This window comes from Dendrobates tinctorius, unplaced genomic scaffold (genome assembly GCF_039654945.1).
Source record: "Dendrobates tinctorius isolate UK_male_01 unplaced genomic scaffold, ASM3965494v1 ptg000293l, whole genome shotgun sequence".
NCBI lineage: Eukaryota > Metazoa > Chordata > Amphibia > Anura > Dendrobatidae > Dendrobates > Dendrobates tinctorius.
Window position 1 is genome coordinate 12904155 of NW_027361960.1, and position 19842 is coordinate 12923996.

The following is a 19842-nucleotide window of genomic DNA, read 5'->3' on the forward strand; positions in this document are numbered from 1 at the left end:
CGACCAGCTGTTTTTCCCTCAGTCACTACCTTTGGGAGCTACATGGAACCGTCTTCTGGTACAACCTCCCCTAGTCCCAGAATACCCTCACCTTATTGGACTCAACGATGGGCTTCTCTGCGAGGTCCCTTAACGTCTCTAGACTGGCATCTCAGTGCAGAGCCGCCTGAAACTCCTGGCTAGTGGTAGCCAGATTGATGCACGGGGTTAAAATTTCATCTCACAACATAGCCTATGAGGCTCTCGGGGTCCAGATGTGTGACTGTGCAAAATTTTGTGGCTGTAGCTACGACGGTGAGGATGCCAATCCCGGACATACACACATACATACATACACACACATATTGAGCTTTATATATTAGATATACAGTATATGTGGTCAATGTAAGAAGCGCTATGGCTATAGAGCACACTGCAATGGATTAGTGGTAAACAAACCTTTTATTAGACCACTACGCGTATGGGGCTCCTGATTCAATATGGATATTCAAAAACATTTAACCTACTGATGTCTCAATTAATTTTACTTTTATTGGTATCTATTTTTATTTTTTAAATTTACCAGTAGCTGCTGCATTTTCCACCCTAGGCTTATATGCGAGTCAATAGGTTTTCCCAGTTTTTTGTGGCAAAATTAGGGGGGTCGGCTTATACACGAGTATATACAGTATGTATATATATATGTATATTATATATATATATATAAGTTATATGTATTATATATACCGTATATATACAGTTGTGGCCAAAAGTATTGACACCCCTGCAATTTTGTCAGATAATACTCAGTTTCTTCCTGAAAATGATTGCAAACACATATTCTTTGGTATTATTATCTTAATTTAATTTGTCTTAAATGAAAAAACACAAAAGAGAATGAAGCAAAAAGCAAAACATTGATCATTTCACACAAAACTCCAAAAATGGGCCAGACAAAAGTATTCGCACCCTCAGCCTAATACATGGTTGCACAACCTTTAGCCAAAATAATTGCGACCAACTGCTTCCGGTAACCATCAATGAGTTTCTTACAATGCTCTCCTGGAATTTTAGACCATTCTTCTTTGGCAAACTGCTCCAGGTCCCTGATATTAGAAGGGTGCCTTCTCCAAACTGCCATTTTTAGATCTCTCCACAGGTGTTCTATGGGATTCAGGTCTGGACTCATTGCTGGCCACCTTAGAAGTCTCCAGTGCTTTCTCTCAAACCATTTTCTAGTGCTTTTTGAAGTGTGTTTTGGGTCATTGTCCTGCTGGAAGACCCATGACCTCTGAGGGAGACCCAGCTTTCTCACACTGGGCCCTACATTATGCTGCAAAATTTGTTGGTAGTCTTCAGACTTCATAAGGCCATGCACATGGTCAAACGGTCCAGTGCCAGAGGCAGCAAAGCAACCCCAAAACATCAGGGAACCTCTGCCATGTTTGACTGTAGGGACCATGTTTTTTTCTTTGAATGTCTCTTTTTTTCTCCTGTAAACTCTATGTTGATGCCTTTGCCCAAAAAGCTCTACTTTTGTCTGATCTGACCAGAGAACAGTCTTCCAAAACGTTTTAGGCTTTTTCAGGTAAGTTTTGGCAAACTCCAGCCTGGCTTTTTTACGTTTCGGGGTAAAAAGTGGGGTCTTCCTGGGTCTCCTACCATACAGTCCCTTTTCATTCAGACGCCGACGGATAGTACGGGTTGACACTGTTGTACCCTCGGACTGCAGGGCGGCTTGAACTTCTTTGGATGTTAGTCGAGGTTCTTTATCCAACATCCGCACAATCTTGCGTTGAAATCTCTTGTCAATTTTTCTTTTCCGTCCACATCTAGGGAGGTTAGCCACAGTGCCATGGGCTTTAAACTTCTTGATGACACTGCGCACGGTAGACACAGGAACATTCAGGTCTTTGGAGATGGACTTGTAGCCTTGAGATTGCTCATGCTTCCTCACAATTTGGTTTCTCAAGTCCTCAGACAGTTCTTTGGTCTTCTTTCTTTTCTCCAAGCTCAATGTGGTACACACAAGGACACATGACAGAGGTTGAGTCAACTTTAATCCATGTCAACTGGCTGCAAGTGTGATTTAGTTATTGCCAACACCTGTTAGGTGCCACAGGTAAGTTACAGGTGCTGTTAATTACACACATTAGAGAAGCATCACATGATTTTTTGAACAGTGCCAATACTTTTGTCCAACCTCTTTTTTATGTTTGGTGTGGCTTTAGGACAATTCTTTTTGTGTTTTTTTCATTTAAGACAAATTAAATGAAGATAATAATACCAAAGAATTTGTGTTTGCAATCATTTTCAGGAAGAAACTGAGTATTATCTGACAAAATTCCAGGGGTGTCAATACTTTTGGCCACCACTGTACAGTATATATGTTATATATATTTATATAGATATATTATAGACATATATTATAGATATATACACAGTATATGTATACAGTATTATATACATATGTGTGTTTTGAAGAATATTTTGTTTTAAAACGATGTGTAAATGACAGAGAATTGCTCTATGTAAAAGCTCATGTTAAAATCGCATTGCATTTGTATGTAAATCGGATGCTAGGTGTGAAAAATCGGATTGTACTCGAACAAAGAATGCATGACACTCTAATGACACTCGTCCGACTCTTCTGCATCAAAATCGGACCGTTTTTTGATCGCTAGTGTGTCTCTGCCCTTACAGCCAATTCGGTGGCTGTCACCTCTGCATAGATTTACTATACTTCAACCATTTGAAGACTATGTAATACAGTGTTATCAGGATGCAAACATTTTTTTACAAGCAAGCAGAAAGATAAATGATAGACTATTTGGTAGCACTTTGTGTCAGTAACTTAATGTAGAACATTGCATACCTTAACTTTCACAAGCCGTTTTGTTGCCTTTATTTTGGCTTCGCAAAATGCACCTCTGTATTTAGCACTCACATCTGTGCCTACCGACAGGAAAGGAGGTTCATCCAAAGACTGTTAGGAGAGAGGAATACTTATCATTTAGTAATAACCTTTAACAGTTTTCAATATGCTGTATAAATATATATATAAATATATCTAAATTGCAGTGCTGATTCATTCCCATCAATAAGTAGCGTAATTATTGTCAATACATACCAATAGCTATGCAAGTTATGCATCCAGTCACATTGTCATGTTTCTGGTCTTAGTATATTGTTAATACAGTATAATAGGAGCCATACAATAACATTTTAATAACCTCAATATATTTTTATTATTGTTTAAAAATAAACAGTGATCTCCATGTGAGAGCCATAGGCATTACAGTCATCTGGCCATGTTATAGTAACCTAGGCATATACAGTGGGGCAAAAAAGTATTTAGTCAGTCAGCAATAGTGCAAGTTCCACCACTTCAAAAGATGAGAGGCGTCTGTAATTTACATCATAGGTAGACCTCAACTATGGGAGACAAACTGAGAAAAAAAAATCCAGAAAATCACATTGTCTGTTTTTTTTTCATTTTATTTGCATATTATGGTGGAAAATAAGTATTTGGTCAGAAACAAGCAATCAAGATTTCTGGCTCTCACAGACCTGTAACTTCTTCTTTAAAAGTCTCCTCTTTCCTCCACTCATTACCTGTAGTAATGGCACCTGTTTAAACTTGTTATCAGTATAAAAAGACACCTGTGCACACCCTCAAACAGTCTGACTCCAAACTCCACTATGGTGAAGACCAAAGAGCTGTCAAAGGACACCAGAAACAAAATTGTAGCCCTGCACCAGGCTGGGAAGACTGAATCTGCAATAGCCAACCAGCTTGGAGTGAAGAAATCAACTGTGGGAGCAATAATTAGAAAATGGAAGACATACAAGACCACTGATAATCTCCCTTGATCTGGTGCTCCACGCAAAATCCCACCCCGTGGGGTCAGAATGATCACAAGAACGGTGAGCAAAAATCCCAGAACCACGCGGGGGGACCTAGTGAATGAACTGCAGAGAGCTGGGACCAATGTAACAAGGCCTACCATAAGTAACACACTACGCCACCATGGACTCAGATCCTGCAGTGCCAGACGTGTCCCACTGCTTAAGCCTGTACATGTCCGGGCCCGTCTGAAGTTTGCTAGAGAGCATTTGGATGATCCAGAGGAGTTTTGGGAGAATGTCCTATGGTCTGATGAAACCAAACTGGAACTGTTTGGTAGAAACACAACTTGTCGTGTTTGGAGGAAAAAGAATACTGAGTTGCATCCATCAAACACCATACCTACTGTAAAGCATGGTGGTGGAAACATCATGCTTTGGGGCTGTTTCTCTGCAAAGGGGCCAGGACGACTGATCCGGGTACATGAAAGAATGAATGGGGCCATGTATCGTGAGATTTTGATTGCAAACCTCCTTCCATCAGCAAGGGCATTGAATATGAAACGTGGCTGGGTCTTTCAACATGACAATGATCCAAAGCACACCGCCAGGGCAACGAAGGAGTGGCTTCGTAAGAAGCATTTCAAGGTCCTGGAGTGGCCTAGCCAGTCTCCAGATCTCAACCCTATAGAAAACCTTTGGAGGGAGTTGAAAGTCCGTGTTGCCAAGCGAAAAGCCAAAAACATCACTGCTCTAGAGGAGATCTGCATGGAGGAATGGGCCAACATACCAACAACAGTGTGTGGCAACCTTGTGAAGACTTACAGAAAACGTTTGACCTCTGTCATTGCCAACAAAGGATATATCACAAAGTATTGAGATGAAATTTTGTTTCTGACCAAATACTTATTTTCCACCATAATATGCAAATAAAATGAAAAAAAAACAGACAATGTGATTTTCTGGATTTTTTTTTCTCAGTTTGTCTCCCATAGTTGAGGTCTACCTATGATGTAAATTACAGACGCCTCTCATCTTTTTAAGTGGTGGAACTTGCACTATTGCTGACTGACTAAATACTTTTTTGCCCCACTGTATATTGACACGTTATAGTCACAGCACAACTAGACAAGGATGAATGCATTGAACAACAAAAAAATAATATAAATATATCAATAGAAAATAATGATCAGCAGTAGTGTAGCAAAGAGTTGGCCAAAGGTGCGGTGGCTTTAGGCACCAAAGTCTATAGTGGTGCAAAAATATGCCCTTCCCTGTGCCACTTCCACTGTCAAGTGACCACATCACAGTGAGTGCCCACCCAGAGTTGTTTATAGTGAGGTGAGATGAGTTTGTTATCAGCATAATGAAGTAAGCTTTGCCGCTTGTCATCTTGGTCGCTGTCTATGCAGAGCACAGCAGCCAAGGACAAACTCATCTCTACTGCTGTGCTTTGCATAAGATGAGCAGCTAATGAATGAAGACTGATTCACATACTGTTTACATCAATCAATACTGTCTTCATTCAATACTAAGAGCTGCTTTTATATTTTGACACTCTTTCTAACCCTAACTAGTGTTAGTGTTAGGGCTTGGGATTGGTTTTGGGTTGAGGCCCTTAGATGCATTAGACTAAAGTCGGCTGAAGCCACTGATATAGGCAGATTTGGCTGACAGTCAGATGTGAATTCTCGCCTCTCCAAAAGACAATGTCGGGGTGGGTGTATTAAGGCTCTGTCATGTCAATTCCGGACTGCTGAGCTTTTTGGAGTTGCTGAGATAAGACTTGGCTAGAGCACTGTGGTGTCTGGTATCGGCTGTCTCATAGAGAACACAGGATTGTTCAGCTGGGCCGACTGCTCCTGTACATGGAGCAGTTGGGGCAGATAAGGAACGGACTGGGAGTGAAATTCAGCCCTGGCATTTGAAAGCACACAGGCCCATGTTGTTCCTCCTCCCTGATGCTTCGTCTCAGCTACACCCTGAGGTCGCTGATACTGTTAACAGCATAGCAGGCAATACAGCCCACCACTGGACCAGCCCATCTGGCATTTGCCAGATGGCCAGTCCGGCCCTGGGGTAGATAGCCGAACCATCTGCCGACATTTGTCCATTGTGCATAGAGTTCTGTTGGCTTGATAACTGCAGAGTTCAGAATTTACTCTGGCATTTAAAGTGTTGTCCAGTGAAAACAAGTTATCACCTATCATATGTTACATGATGGAGCAGGAGGATGGACACCCAACTGCAACACCATGTCATTCATTTGCTATGGGTTCAGAATTCTACCATGCAGCACCAGAAGTTTACCCAGAGAGCTGGCCATATTCCTTTTCAATTCATTCACTATAAGGCTGCTGGAAAAAAGGTGAGCGCAGTGCTTGTCAGCCCTATAGGGAACAAATGGAGCTCAAGTTGCACATGCACACGGCAGTTCCATTCTAATTAGGCTAATCAACAGTTCAGCCAATCAGTGCACGTCCAAGCAATTGAATCCCACCGATCAACATGTTTGACTTTACAGCTGCTCTTCGTGTTGAATGGCAAAAACATTCCCAGGTCTAAGGTGTAAGTTTCTCCTTGTGGAGAGTGACACACCGGCCATGGCTTGTCAAGGTAAGGAGGCTTATTCGCCGTGCAACGCTCCTGTGGGAACTTTAATATGCAAATTGCCTTTACAGAGAGCAAGAGAACTTGAGCTCTATAGCTCCACCTGTTGAAGCAGCAATCCTACAAGTCACTATTGACCCTTTAACGAGTTTGCTTCCAACAGGTGCAGCTATAGAATTCAAGTCCTCCTCTCTGAAGAGGCAATTTGCATAGAAAAATTCTTGTATCATATTCTAAAAGGTAATATTGTACACCGAGAACAAACAGATCACTCTAGTAATGGTACTCTGGCATTTAAAGTGTTGTCCAGTGAAAACAAGTTATCACCTATCATATGTTACATGATGGAGCAGGAGGAGCAATACCGGCAAGAAATATAACCCTGAGATAGATCTGAAAATAACAAATAAAGGGAGGTATATTGTATCAAAATAATAACTTTATTAGATATTAAACATAGGTGATATATACAGTACATGACGGACAGTCAGCTGAAAATATTGAGAATTCAGAACACTATACTGTGTTGTCACAGTCCCTAGCAACATTTAAGATATATCTTATGGCAATTGTTGAATCAGCCTTGGAAATGAATGTATAATCCATAGGATTAACAGTAAATATAATAGTAAATATCCAAGATGCCTTATATCAAATTCAGTTATAGATAGCATACCACAACGGTCTAAAATGAAGATGGAGCAGATAATAGGAAATTCATTAAATGCCCTATATACGCGGAATATTGAATAAATATATTTCAGACCATATATGACTGTACTAGCAGCAGAATGCCTGCAATAAATTTGAGTATGTCACACAGTGGTGGAAAAATCTTGTAGAAAATCTTCCCAGTGGAAGGTGTTTTAGCTGGAACTCTATATTATGGGACCATATATTAATGTCCATAGAATTAGAATGGGGTGTCCTAAAACGTTTCCTAAGGTGGAAAGTGTAGGTGTCCAATACTATTAGCCATAAAATGTAAATTGGTGTTCATAATGCAAAATTTATGTCGACAGAATGTCCAATCTATTCAAAATATAAAATAAATGAATCCGTAAACAGCGTAACGAGAAAAAAAAACAACAAAAAACACCATAATTATGTTTTTTGGCCACAGCAACACTGCAATAAAATGGAAAACGAGGCAATGAAAACATCATATCTACATCAAAATGTTATCAGTAAAAACATCAACTCCGGGCGCAAAAAATGAGCCCTCATACAGCGCCTTATCCCGAAAAATGAAAACATTACGCATCTCGGAAAATGGCACTAAAAGCAAAAAAAATGTTTTCATACAAGTTTCAGAATTTATTTTGGCCACTTAAATAAAAAACAAAACTATACATGTTTGGTATCTGTGTACTCGTATTGACTTGGAGAATCGGATTGCCAACTCAGTTTCACCATATAGGGAACATAGCAAATAAAAAAAAACAAAAAAAGATATTGTGCAATTGCATTTTTTTTCCAATTTCACAGCATTTGGAATTCTTTTCCAGTTTTCTAGTACATTATATGGTAAAATCATTGGTGTCATTCAAAAGTACAACTCTTCACAAAAAAAAAAACAAGCCCTCAAATGGCTAAATTGACAGGAAAATAAAAAATGTTTGGCTTTTGGAAGAAGGGAAGGAAAAAACTAAAAGGAAAAAGAGGAAAATGGCCTGGGTTTGAAGGGGTTAAAGTATTCTTATTATACATACAGCCATTATGACACCAGTTTTAAAAATAAGCACACCAGTTTCATCAGGTTCAAGAGGTTTATTTAACTCATTCCCAACATGCGCCATATATATACAGTGTGATGATCTCGCAGCCACATGCGGAGCACCATGCGGGTGTCAGCTGTATATGGCCGGAGTTACACTGGCGAGGAATACGGGCGCGTGAGAGGCGCAAAAAACACGCATTACACACGGGCAAATGATTTTCAATGGTGTCACTCGCACCAGGCGTATTTTTCTCTTCCATATCCTACGCTCCGTGCCAATCGCAGCATGCTGCGATTGTCAGCGTACTACGCCCGTAGTACGCCAATGCAAGTCAATGGGTGCGCAAAAAATACGGATTACACACGGAACACACGTGTGACCTGCGAGCAATACGCAGGTCTTTTGGCTGGTGACAGGAAATGGGCCAATCCATCATCAGGAAGCCTAGACATGCAAATGAGCTCAAAAACCGCTCCAGACATCCAGGAAGTACGCCTCCACGGAGTACAGCAGCAGCATGGCGTCCACATATATTAATGTTGAGATGCTCATTGTGCTGGTGCAGGAGCGTCCCAAAATATGGGACCCACGCGATGCCAATTATGCGAACCGGACAAGAAAGGAGGCGTCATGGAGGCGCATCAGTCGCCAGATGTACCATGACTTTGGTGACAGACCACGTGATGAGCAGCATAAAATTCGTAAGTGCAACCATAAAAACATCATTAACCTTAGCGCACGCTTCAAAATGATTCTACAATCAGCACCCCCCTTCCTGGGCATGTAATTTTATTAGCCTCATGAGGCCGTTACATTTGGATGTGACACGTGGCTTCACACAGCCATAATTAGGGGTTAGGCCACAAGCTCCTCATCCTGCTAGCCAATAAAATTATTTTCAGTGTAGCTAATGAGACCCTGTGTATCGGCCCAATTACATATGCCACCATGGGTAGAATCCAAAGGGAGTTTGTAGCTATATTCCGCGCTGCCGCTTTAGACAAATTCCAGGAGAATGCTGTATGATTGCAGTGGTTTTATTCTACGCGTTTCAGGGGTCTCATGCCCCCTTCATCAGGAAATACCTGATATATTTCCTGATGAAGGGGGCATGAGACCCCTGAAACGCGTAGAATAAAACCACTGCAATCATACAGCATTCTCCTGGAATTTGTCTAAAGCGGCAGCGCGGAATATAGCTACAAACTCCCTTTGGATTCATCATTTCTTTGGTCACTGAAGACCTGTGGATCTGCAGCAGCCGCTACCTACACGCTCTTATCTCATCCTAACCAGGTGAGCATATTTCATGATATACTGTCTTTTGTAACGTGGATAAGACCCTATTGCGCTTTTTTGTCTCCCCCTTTTTTTACCATGGGTAGAAAGCACACCCCAGAAGGCCCCATGCCTAGACTACTGTTAGAAAATGTGACCTCTCAAATATGTGATTTTGACAATCTTTCCTGTCACATTGCAGTGGAAGATGTGATGAAACACTGGCGAAGCATCCGGGACCAGTTCCGCCGGGAACGCCAGCAGCGGTCCAGGAGTGGGGATGCTGGGCATGTGAAGAGAAAATATATCTACTATGACCGGCTGAACTTCCTCGCCCCAATTTTGGATCTGAGACCGTAAGTACATAGCTCACACCACATTACACAAATACATTACACAAATACTTTACAGGGACAAAAATATTGATGTATTTTTGCCTCTGTTCTATTTCATAACAGAACTCAATCCAACCTTACGGATCGAGGAACGGCCTCAGAGGCAGAGCCCATTATAGATCCTGTAGGGGATGAGGTGGCTGGCCCATCTTCTCCCCCTACAAGGAGGATGGCTGAAGATGAGGCATCACAAGACCACACAATGGCTGCCCTACACACCACACCACCAGGACGGTCTGCTGCTGCCACCTCACCCATCCTGGAAGAGCCGGGCAACTTGAGCAGCAGCCCAACTGAAAAAAAAAAAAAAAAATCATATGAAAAACCCTAAAAACGATACTTTATTATTAAAAGACCAAAGGTCACACCACAAAGTGAACAAAACAAAACAACAACGTGTCCATTACCATCCAAATACAAAAAACATGTAATGGGGGTTTCCTAGGAGTCCCTATTAACGTCTAATGCTCAATCCTTCCTTGCCGCGGAGGTTGGCACCCTAGGGGGAACGTTGTGGCGCCCCCGCTCAACGGTGGCTGTCCCTATGGACCCTGGTGAACCCTGCAACCGCTGAGGATCCCTTCCCCGATGCTAAAGGGACCCCTAACAATAGACAGAGATCAACTATAATAAGGAGGACCCTAATCCCCAAAAGGATTAAAAACAAAGGAACACATTAAAGTACTGGCATTAAAGTGATGGCATCATGATGACATGAGTCAATTAGATACATTAGAGACAATCCACAGCAAATAGGGTGTCCAATATCATTTAAATGAGGTTAGATCAAAATGCAGACTCCACAAATGGTCAATCACTAAATAGCCAAAAAATTGCATGCATAGTGACGATGAACATACTAACTGACTAGAAATATGGTGCCAGTAGATACATAATTCAAACACTCAATGATCAATGCTGCAGATACTCATCATGTCATACGCCTTCTGCCATGTACGTGAAGCGCCTCGACGCGTTTCGCCCCATCTGGGCTCATCAGGAGGGCCGGTCTCAATAAAAATAGTGTCCTAATGTGGTATAGTGGATGTGCTGGCATGATAACCCTTATTTTATAGTTACTGCCATAGCGTTCGCCAGCTCCGGACGCTATGAAGGGACACACCCCCTTAACGCTACTGCGCATGTCCCGACTCAAAAAAAGAGACTCACCCATTGGTAGTGGAGTGTCTCATTCATTTCCTCGCATCGAGTACGCCCATCATGATTTAGATAACGCCCCTGTCACGGGTGTAGTGACAATCCTACCCCCGTATTATATTGCGTTTGATGATAAACGCGCGAGGTCCCGGGGGGTGGATATGTATTAACAGGAACATGTGTTGATATTCACTAATACGCATGTCGCTCATCACTGTACCAAAATATGGGGCTTACATATATACAACCCGGAACTGATTGTATTATTTCCGGGTAGGTCAAAGGTGGATCTCACCGTACAGAGCCACGGATCTCAATGAAAGCGCACTCACTGCATCCATAACACAACAGTGTCGATCGGGCGGGTTCCAGCTGGGAAGCACCACCATCATACATCCCTATTGTTGCGCATGTCCACCAACGGCCATTCAAAACCCGCATCCGTAGCGGGTGCATAGCACTCAATGAGAGACAGCATAAAGCATTACGAACAGAGCACAAAAGAGACAAATGAACCCAATCCTCCAGTCCAGCAGAGCATAGGCAATATGTACCGCTAGCTCCACAATTGACATATAATAGATGCCCATGTTCATCTCTTAGATTATAGTGCGAGATGAAACACATTCAATGTAGATCCAGGATAGAAATCATCATGTTAATAGGTGCATTCTGTCCTCTATTCATATATATATAATTAGCCAATGTGTACATTTATGATTGAACACCATGTTTTATAGTAGCAGAGCAAAGGCAATATATACTCCTATCCTCATAAGTAAACATGCATATTAATGCCCATGTTCATCTCTTGAATATGGTGCCAGATAAGACACCCTATTAGTGGGTGCCTTAGATCCTTTATTAGTGTATGTTACGCCAATCCATACATGGCCAATATCAGACCTCAAACTACCTTGATAAACTGGGTGGTCTCAAGGCGGGGTGTCAAGTCCCTAGTAGTATAAGGGGGAAATGAATCATCTAAAGAATTTATCATGGTAGATCCATGTAGGTCTTAAACCTAGACCTTAACAAGAATTTGGAAAGCAATCCAGTCTCACATTCGGTCCTCATAGGAACTATATCCGGGTTTAATACAAAATTTGATATATAGCAGACCCGTGAACAAGGATAAAGAATCACAAAAAACAGGCAAAGGACAGTTGTTCATTTAGTCCCCTAGGTTCACGACTCTCCATCCTGAATATCCATTCACACTCACTTTTCAGGATGGTTTTATCCGTGTTGCCTCCTCTAGGGTTAATATTCACTACCTCAATAATCGTGAACCTGACCTCAGCAGGGGAATTATTGTGGAATAGTAGCATGTGCTTAGCCAAAGGGGTGTCTCTCCCGTTCCTGATATCTCCCATGTGCTCGCCTACTCTACGTCTGAATTCCCTCTTCGTCTTCCCAATATAATCCTTAGGGCAAGTACAAGTGGCCAAATAGATCACTCCAGTGGTCTTACAGTTTGAGAAATTGCGTTGGTAGAAGGTTTTCCCCGTGGCAGCACTACAAAAGAATTTATTGGGCTTCATCCATCTACAAAGGCTACAGTCCCCACACTTGAAAAAACCAATAGGTTTCCTCTCAAGCCAAGTACCCTTCGGTTCCGGTCTCTTGTATTGACTATGTACTAGCATGTCTCTAATGGACTTCCCTTTCCTGAATGTGATGTTAGGGCGTTCACCTATCAGACTTCCAATATCTGGATCTAGTCTAAGAATATCCCAATGTCTTGTAATAATTCTCCTAACTTCTTGATGTTTATCATCAAACGTACCTATGATTCTCACTATCTCAGATGTGTCCCTTTCTGTACGTTTCTGTAGGAGTTGCTGCCTATCCGCTCTTTCAGCAAAGTTTAATGCTGTATCCAAGACATGTGTCGGATATCCCTTTTCCCTGAATCTGTTATACATGTCCCCAGCCTGACTATAAAAGAGATCCTTTCTCGAACAATTTCTCCTCAATCTAAGGAACTGGCCTTTAGGGATTCCTCTCTTAAGAGGGACAGGGTGATGACTCTGCCAGTGAAGCAGACTGTTAGTACTAGTAGGTTTACGATGAATACTCGTTGAGATATTCCCAAAAGATTCTCTCCTGATTTTAATATCCAGAAAGGCCAGTTCTTGCTTCTCAATTTCAAAGGTGAATCTGAGATTAATAACATTATGGTTAAGCTCATTGACAAACATCTCAAATTGTTGTTTCGATCCTGACCATACAACAAAGACATCATCTATATAGCGATACCACATAGAGATGTGTTGCTGCCACCATTTAGTGTCACCTCCGAACACAATAGTCTCCTCCCACCAGCCCAGGAACAAATTTGCGTACGACGGGGCGCAGGGGCTCCCCATCGCAGTGCCCCTGAGCTGGTGGAAAAACCTACCGTCAAAGGTGAAAACATTACGTGTGAGGGTGAAATTGAGAAGAGATGATACGAAGCTATTGTGCTTTCTGCAAGCAATTGACCTTTGTTGTAGATAATGTTCAACACTGCTGATCCCTTCCTGGTGTGGGATACTACTATATAATGCTTCTATATCAATAGAGCCCAGCCAAGTACCTTCCTCAAGATGGATACCTTCCAGTTTTAATAGTAGGTCTGATGTATCCCTCAGATATGAGGGAAGTGAGGTCACAAATGGACGCAGAATTTGATCTATATAGATCCCACAATTTTGTATCAGGGAGTCCACCCCTGAGACAATTGGGCGTCCTTTCAGCGGATCTATACCCTTATGTATTTTTGGAAGTGCATAAAAGGTCGCCATCATTGGAAACTTGGGTACAAGGAAATCAGATTCAGTTTTAGAGACTAGTTTATTCAAAAGAGCCTCATCAACTAAGGTTCTAAGTTCTACCTTATATTCCAATAATGGACTCACCTTCAGGACCTCATAGGTGAAAGCGTCCTGCAGAATATTTAGACACATCTTGCGATATTCTAGATGATTCATAATCACAAGGTTACCACCTTTATCAGATGATTTAATAATCAAATGGTCATTTCTCTTCAGACCCATGAGGGCATCCCGTTCCCCCATTGCCAGATTCTCCTCATCATCCCAGTTAGTTCTTTTCATAATCCTTTTGAGATCTCTCTCAACTAGTGATGCAAAAATGTCAATGTTCTTAGTATCCCCTTGAGGTGGCATCTTTTCACTCTTGTTTTTAAGTTTAGTAAAGGGGCCTTTTCCATCCACTGGGAGATTCTCATTCTCTCTGAGGAGACCCATGAGTGCTTGGTAACTCTCAATGTCCTCATCACTAAGGCCTTGTCTATAGCACTCCTCCCGGTCATTATGTCTAAAAAATTTTTTCCATTTTAGTTTTCTGCAGAACAGATTGCGGTCCTTCACCCACTCAAAACAGTTGTAACTGTTAGTGGGGACAAAATTCAGTCCTCTTGACAGCACAATAGATTCTTCTTTACTTAAGGTGTGCGAGGATAGATTTATAATTTGACCCTTAGTTAGTTGAACCGGGTTCTTAGATGATAGCCTGCCCTCGCACCCCGCTCCAAAAAAGAGGACGAAGAGGATAAGGGTGTAATAGAGGAGGGGGTAGTCAAGGAAGACGGTCCCGCAGGTACCGATGACATATTTACTTTTGAGTAAGATACTTCTTGTCTCATACTGCCCCTGTATGACCCTCTTCCCTTTCTTCTCCCCCTTCCACCCTGCCATCTTTGTTTCGGAAAAGCACCTCTGAATGATGGTACACAGTCTGCTCTTTCTGTATCTGAGGCTTCTAAGTCAGACGACGATGCCTCTGACTGTCTTTCTGTTTGAAAATTGAAAACTTGGTTCTCACTGAAGTCCCTCAGATCCCTTTGAAACTGAAGGTGTTTTCTTTCCTTCAGAAGGGCCTGATATCTTTCTACAGAGGTTTGTAACAAACCTTCTCTCCTGACAAAATCAGAGTCCGTTTTATACTTGAGAGTTTGCTCAATTAGTGTATTGAGTTGGCTATTAGACCTCTCAAATATTTTCTTTTCTTCTGCTAATAAGATTTGCATAAACCTTAATGATGCCTCAATAGATTCCTTTGTCCAGACATTCAAAAAATCAGGCGAGGCAACTCTTTGGGAAGGACTAATATTGATTCTAAGCCCTCTTGGTACAATACGATTTTTCAGATAATTTTCCAGTGTCCTAATCTCCCACCAGGATTTAAGATAGTTTTTGTAACCAACATATGTTTCATTGAACAGATTCTTTAATGCCTGTGGGCCAGTATTATTCTCTATAGTACCACCAACGTTGAACGCCTGATTTGCATCCTCCATCCATATATCCGAATTAACCGGACCTGTCAGAAAACTGGCCATTCCAATTCTGAATTGCTAGCAAAAATCACTATCAAATGTAGAGGGTCTCAAACCAAAAAATCATATGAAAAAACCCTAAAAACGATACTTTATTATTAAAAGACCAAAGGTCACACCACAAAGTGAACAAAACAAAACAACAACGTGTCCATTACCATCCAAATACAAAAAACATGTAATGGGGGTTTCCTAGGAGTCCCTATTAATGTCTAATGCTCAATCCTTCCTTGCCGCGGAGGTTGGCACCCTAGGGGGAACGTTGTGGCGCCCCCGCTCAACGGTGGCTGTCCCTATGGACCCTGGTGAACCCTGCAACCGCTGAGGATCCCTTCCCTGATGCTAAAGGGACCCCTAACAATAGACAGAGATCAACTATAATAAGGAGGACCCTAATCCCCAAAAGGATTAAAAACAAAGGAACACATTAAAGTACTGGCATTAAAGTGATGGCATCATGATGACATGAGTCAATTAGATACATTAGAGACAATCCACAGCAAATAGGGTGTCCAATATCATTTAAATGAGGTTAGATCAAAATGCAGACTCCACAAATGGTCAATCACTAAATAGCCAAAAAATTGCATGCATAGTGACGATGAACATACTAACTGACTAGAAATATGGTGCCAGTAGATACATAATTCAAACACTCAATGATCAATGCTGCAGATACTCATCATGTCATACGCCTTCTGCCATGTACGTGAAGCGCCTCGACGCGTTTCGCCCCATCTGGGCTCATCAGGAGGGCCGGTCTCAATAAAAATAGTGTCCTAATGTGGTATAGTGGATGTGCTGGCATGATAACCCTTATTTTATAGTTACCGCCATAGCGTTCGCCAGCTCCGGACGCTATGAAGGGACACACCCCCTTAACGCTACTGCGCATGTCCCGACTCAAAAAAAGAGACTCACCCATTGGTAGTGGAGTGTCTCATTCATTTCCTCGCATCGAGTACGCCCATCATGATTTAGATAACGCCCCTGTCACGGGTGTAGTGACAATCCTACCCCCGTATTATATTGCGTTTGATGATAAACGCGCGAGGTCCCGGGGGGTGGATATGTATTAACAGGAACATGTGTTGATATTCACTAATACGCATGTCGCTCATCACTGTACCAAAATATGGGGCTTACATATATACAACCCGGAACTGATTGTATTATTTCCGGGTAGGTCAAAGGTGGATCTCACCGTACAGAGCCACGGATCTCAATGAAAGCGCACTCACTGCATCCATAACACAACAGTGTCGATCGGGCGGGTTCCAGCTGGGAAGCACCACCATCATACATCCCTATTGTTGCGCATGTCCACCAACGGCCATTCAAAACCCGCATCCGTAGCGGGTGCATAGCACTCAATGAGAGACAGCATAAAGCATTACGAACAGAGCACAAAAGAGACAAATGAACCCAATCCTCCAGTCCAGCAGAGCATAGGCAATATGTACCGCTAGCTCCACAATTGACATACAATAGATGCCCATGTTCATCTCTTAGATTATAGTGCGAGATGAAACACATTCAATGTAGATCCAGGATAGAAATCATCATGTTAATAGGTGCATTCTGTCCTCTATTCATATATATATAATTAGCCAATGTGTACATTTATGATTGAACACCATGTTTTATAGTAGCAGAGCAAAGGCAATATATACTCCTATCCTCATAAGTAAACATGCATATTAATGCCCATGTTCATCTCTTGAATATGGTGCCAGATAAGACACCCTATTAGTGGGTGCCTTAGATCCTTTATTAGTGTATGTTACGCCAATCCATACATGGCCAATATCAGACCTCAAACTACCTTGATAAACTGGGTGGTCTCAAGGCGGGGTGTCAAGTCCCTAGTAGTATAAGGGGGAAATGAATCATCTAAAGAATTTATCATGGTAGATCCATGTAGGTCTTAAACCTAGACCTTAACAAGAATTTGGAAAGCAATCCGGTCTCACATTCGGTCCTCATAGGAACTATATCCGGGTTTAATACAAAATTTGATATATAGCAGACCCGTGAACAAGGATAAAGAATCACAAAAAACAGGCAAAGGACAGTTGTTCATTTAGTCCCCTAGGTTCACGACTCTCCATCCTGAATATCCATTCACACTCTCTTTTCAGGATGGTTTTATCCGTGTTGCCTCCTCTAGGGTTAATATTCACTACCTCAATAATCGTGAACCTGACCTCAGCAGGGGAATTATTGTGGAATAGTAGCATGTGCTTAGCCAAAGGGGTGTCTCTCCCGTTCCTGATATCTCCCATGTGCTCGCCTACTCTACGTCTGAATTCCCTCTTCGTCTTCCCAATATAATCCTTAGGGCAAGAACAAGTGGCCAAATAGATCACTCCAGTGGTCTTACAGTTTGAGAAATTGCGTTGGTAGAAGGTTTTCCCCGTGGCAGCACTACAAAAGAATTTATTGGGCTTCATCCATCTACAAAGGCTACAGTCCCCACACTTGAAAAAACCAATAGGTTTCCTCTCAAGCCAAGTACCCTTCGGTTCCGGTCTCTTGTATTGACTATGTACTAGCATGTCTCTAATGGACTTCCCTTTCCTGAATGTGATGTTAGGGCGTTCACCTATCAGACTTCCAATATCTGGATCTAGTCTAAGAATATCCCAATGTCTTGTAATAATTCTCCTAACTTCTTGATGTTTATCATCAAACGTACCTATGATTCTCACTATCTCAGATGTGTCCCTTTCTGTACGTTTCTGTAGGAGTTGCTGCCTATCCGCTCTTTCAGCAAAGTTTAATGCTGTATCCAAGACATGTGTCGGATATCCCTTTTCCCTGAATCTGTTATACATGTCCCCAGCCTGACTATAAAAGAGATCCTTTCTCGAACAATTTCTCCTCAATCTAAGGAACTGGCCTTTAGGGATTCCTCTCTTAAGAGGGACAGGGTGATGACTCTGCCAGTGAAGCAGACTGTTAGTACTAGTAGGTTTACGATGAATACTCGTTGAGATATTCCCAAAAGATTCTCTCCTGATTTTAATATCCAGAAAGGCCAGTTCTTGCTTCTCAATTTCAAAGGTGAATCTGAGATTAATAACATTATGGTTAAGCTCATTGACAAACATCTCAAATTGTTGTTTCGATCCTGACCATACAACAAAGACATCATCTATATAGCGATACCACATAGAGATGTGTTGCTGCCACCATTTAGTGTCACCTCCGAACACAATAGTCTCCTCCCACCAGCCCAGGAACAAATTTGCGTACGACGGGGCGCAGGGGCTCCCCATCGCAGTGCCCCTGAGCTGGTGGAAAAACCTACCGTCAAAGGTGTTCCTGGGCTTCCTTGTTCCTGGGCTGGTGGGAGGAGACTATTGTGTTCGGAGGTGACACTAAATGGTGGCAGCAACACATCTCTATGTGGTATCGCTATATAGATGATGTCTTTGTTGTATGGTCAGGATCGAAACAACAATTTGAGATGTTTGTCAATGAGCTTAACCATAATGTTATTAATCTCAGATTCACCTTTGAAATTGAGAAGCAAGAACTGGCCTTTCTGGATATTAAAATCAGGAGAGAATCTTTTGGGAATATCTCAACGAGTATTCATCGTAAACCTACTAGTACTAACAGTCTGCTTCACTGGCAGAGTCATCACCCTGTCCCTCTTAAGAGAGGAATCCCTAAAGGCCAGTTCCTTAGATTGAGGAGAAATTGTTCGAGAAAGGATCTCTTTTATAGTCAGGCTGGGGACATGTATAACAGATTCAGGGAAAAGGGATATCCGACACATGTCTTGGATACAGCATTAAACTTTGCTGAAAGAGCGGATAGGCAGCAACTCCTACAGAAACGTACAGAAAGGGACACATCTGAGATAGTGAGAATCATAGGTACGTTTGATGATAAACATCAAGAAGTTAGGAGAATTATTACAAGACATTGGGATATTCTTAGACTAGATCCAGATATTGGAAGTCTGATAGGTGAACGCCCTAACATCACATTCAGGAAAGGGAAGTCCATTAGAGACATGCTAGTACATAGTCAATACAAGAGACCGGAACCGAAGGGTACTTGGCTTGAGAGGAAACCTATTGGTTTTTTCAAGTGTGGGGACTGTAGCCTTTGTAGATGGATGAAGCCCAATAAATTCTTTTGTAGTGCTGCCACGGGGAAAACCTTCTACCAACGCAATTTCTCAAACTGTAAGACCACTGGAGTGATCTATTTGGCCACTTGTTCTTGCCCTAAGGATTATATTGGGAAGACGAAGAGGGAATTCAGACGTAGAGTAGGCGAGCACATGGGAGATATCAGGAACGGGAGAGACACCCCTTTGGCTAAGCACATGCTACTATTCCACAATAATTCCCCTGCTGAGGTCAGGTTCACGATTATTGAGGTAGTGAATATTAACCCTAGAGGAGGCAACACGGATAAAACCATCCTGAAAAGAGAGTGTGAATGGATATTCAGGATGGAGAGTCGTGAACCTAGGGGACTAAATGAACAA

At 42.0% G+C, this 19842-nt stretch overlaps 1 protein-coding gene across 2 annotated transcripts in view; it reads right to left on the bottom strand.

The window, feature by feature from the left end:
- The window catches only part of ARID4B (AT-rich interaction domain 4B), a 449596-nt gene that overhangs the window by 310235 nt on the left and 119519 nt on the right, over positions 1 to 19842 (bottom strand). For both annotated transcript variants that reach the window (XM_073560137.1, XM_073560136.1), the window contains one exon: positions 2855 to 2965. In XM_073560137.1, the coding sequence (XP_073416238.1) occupies positions 2855 to 2965 (111 nt within the window). The remainder of the gene's footprint in view (positions 1 to 2854; positions 2966 to 19842) is intronic.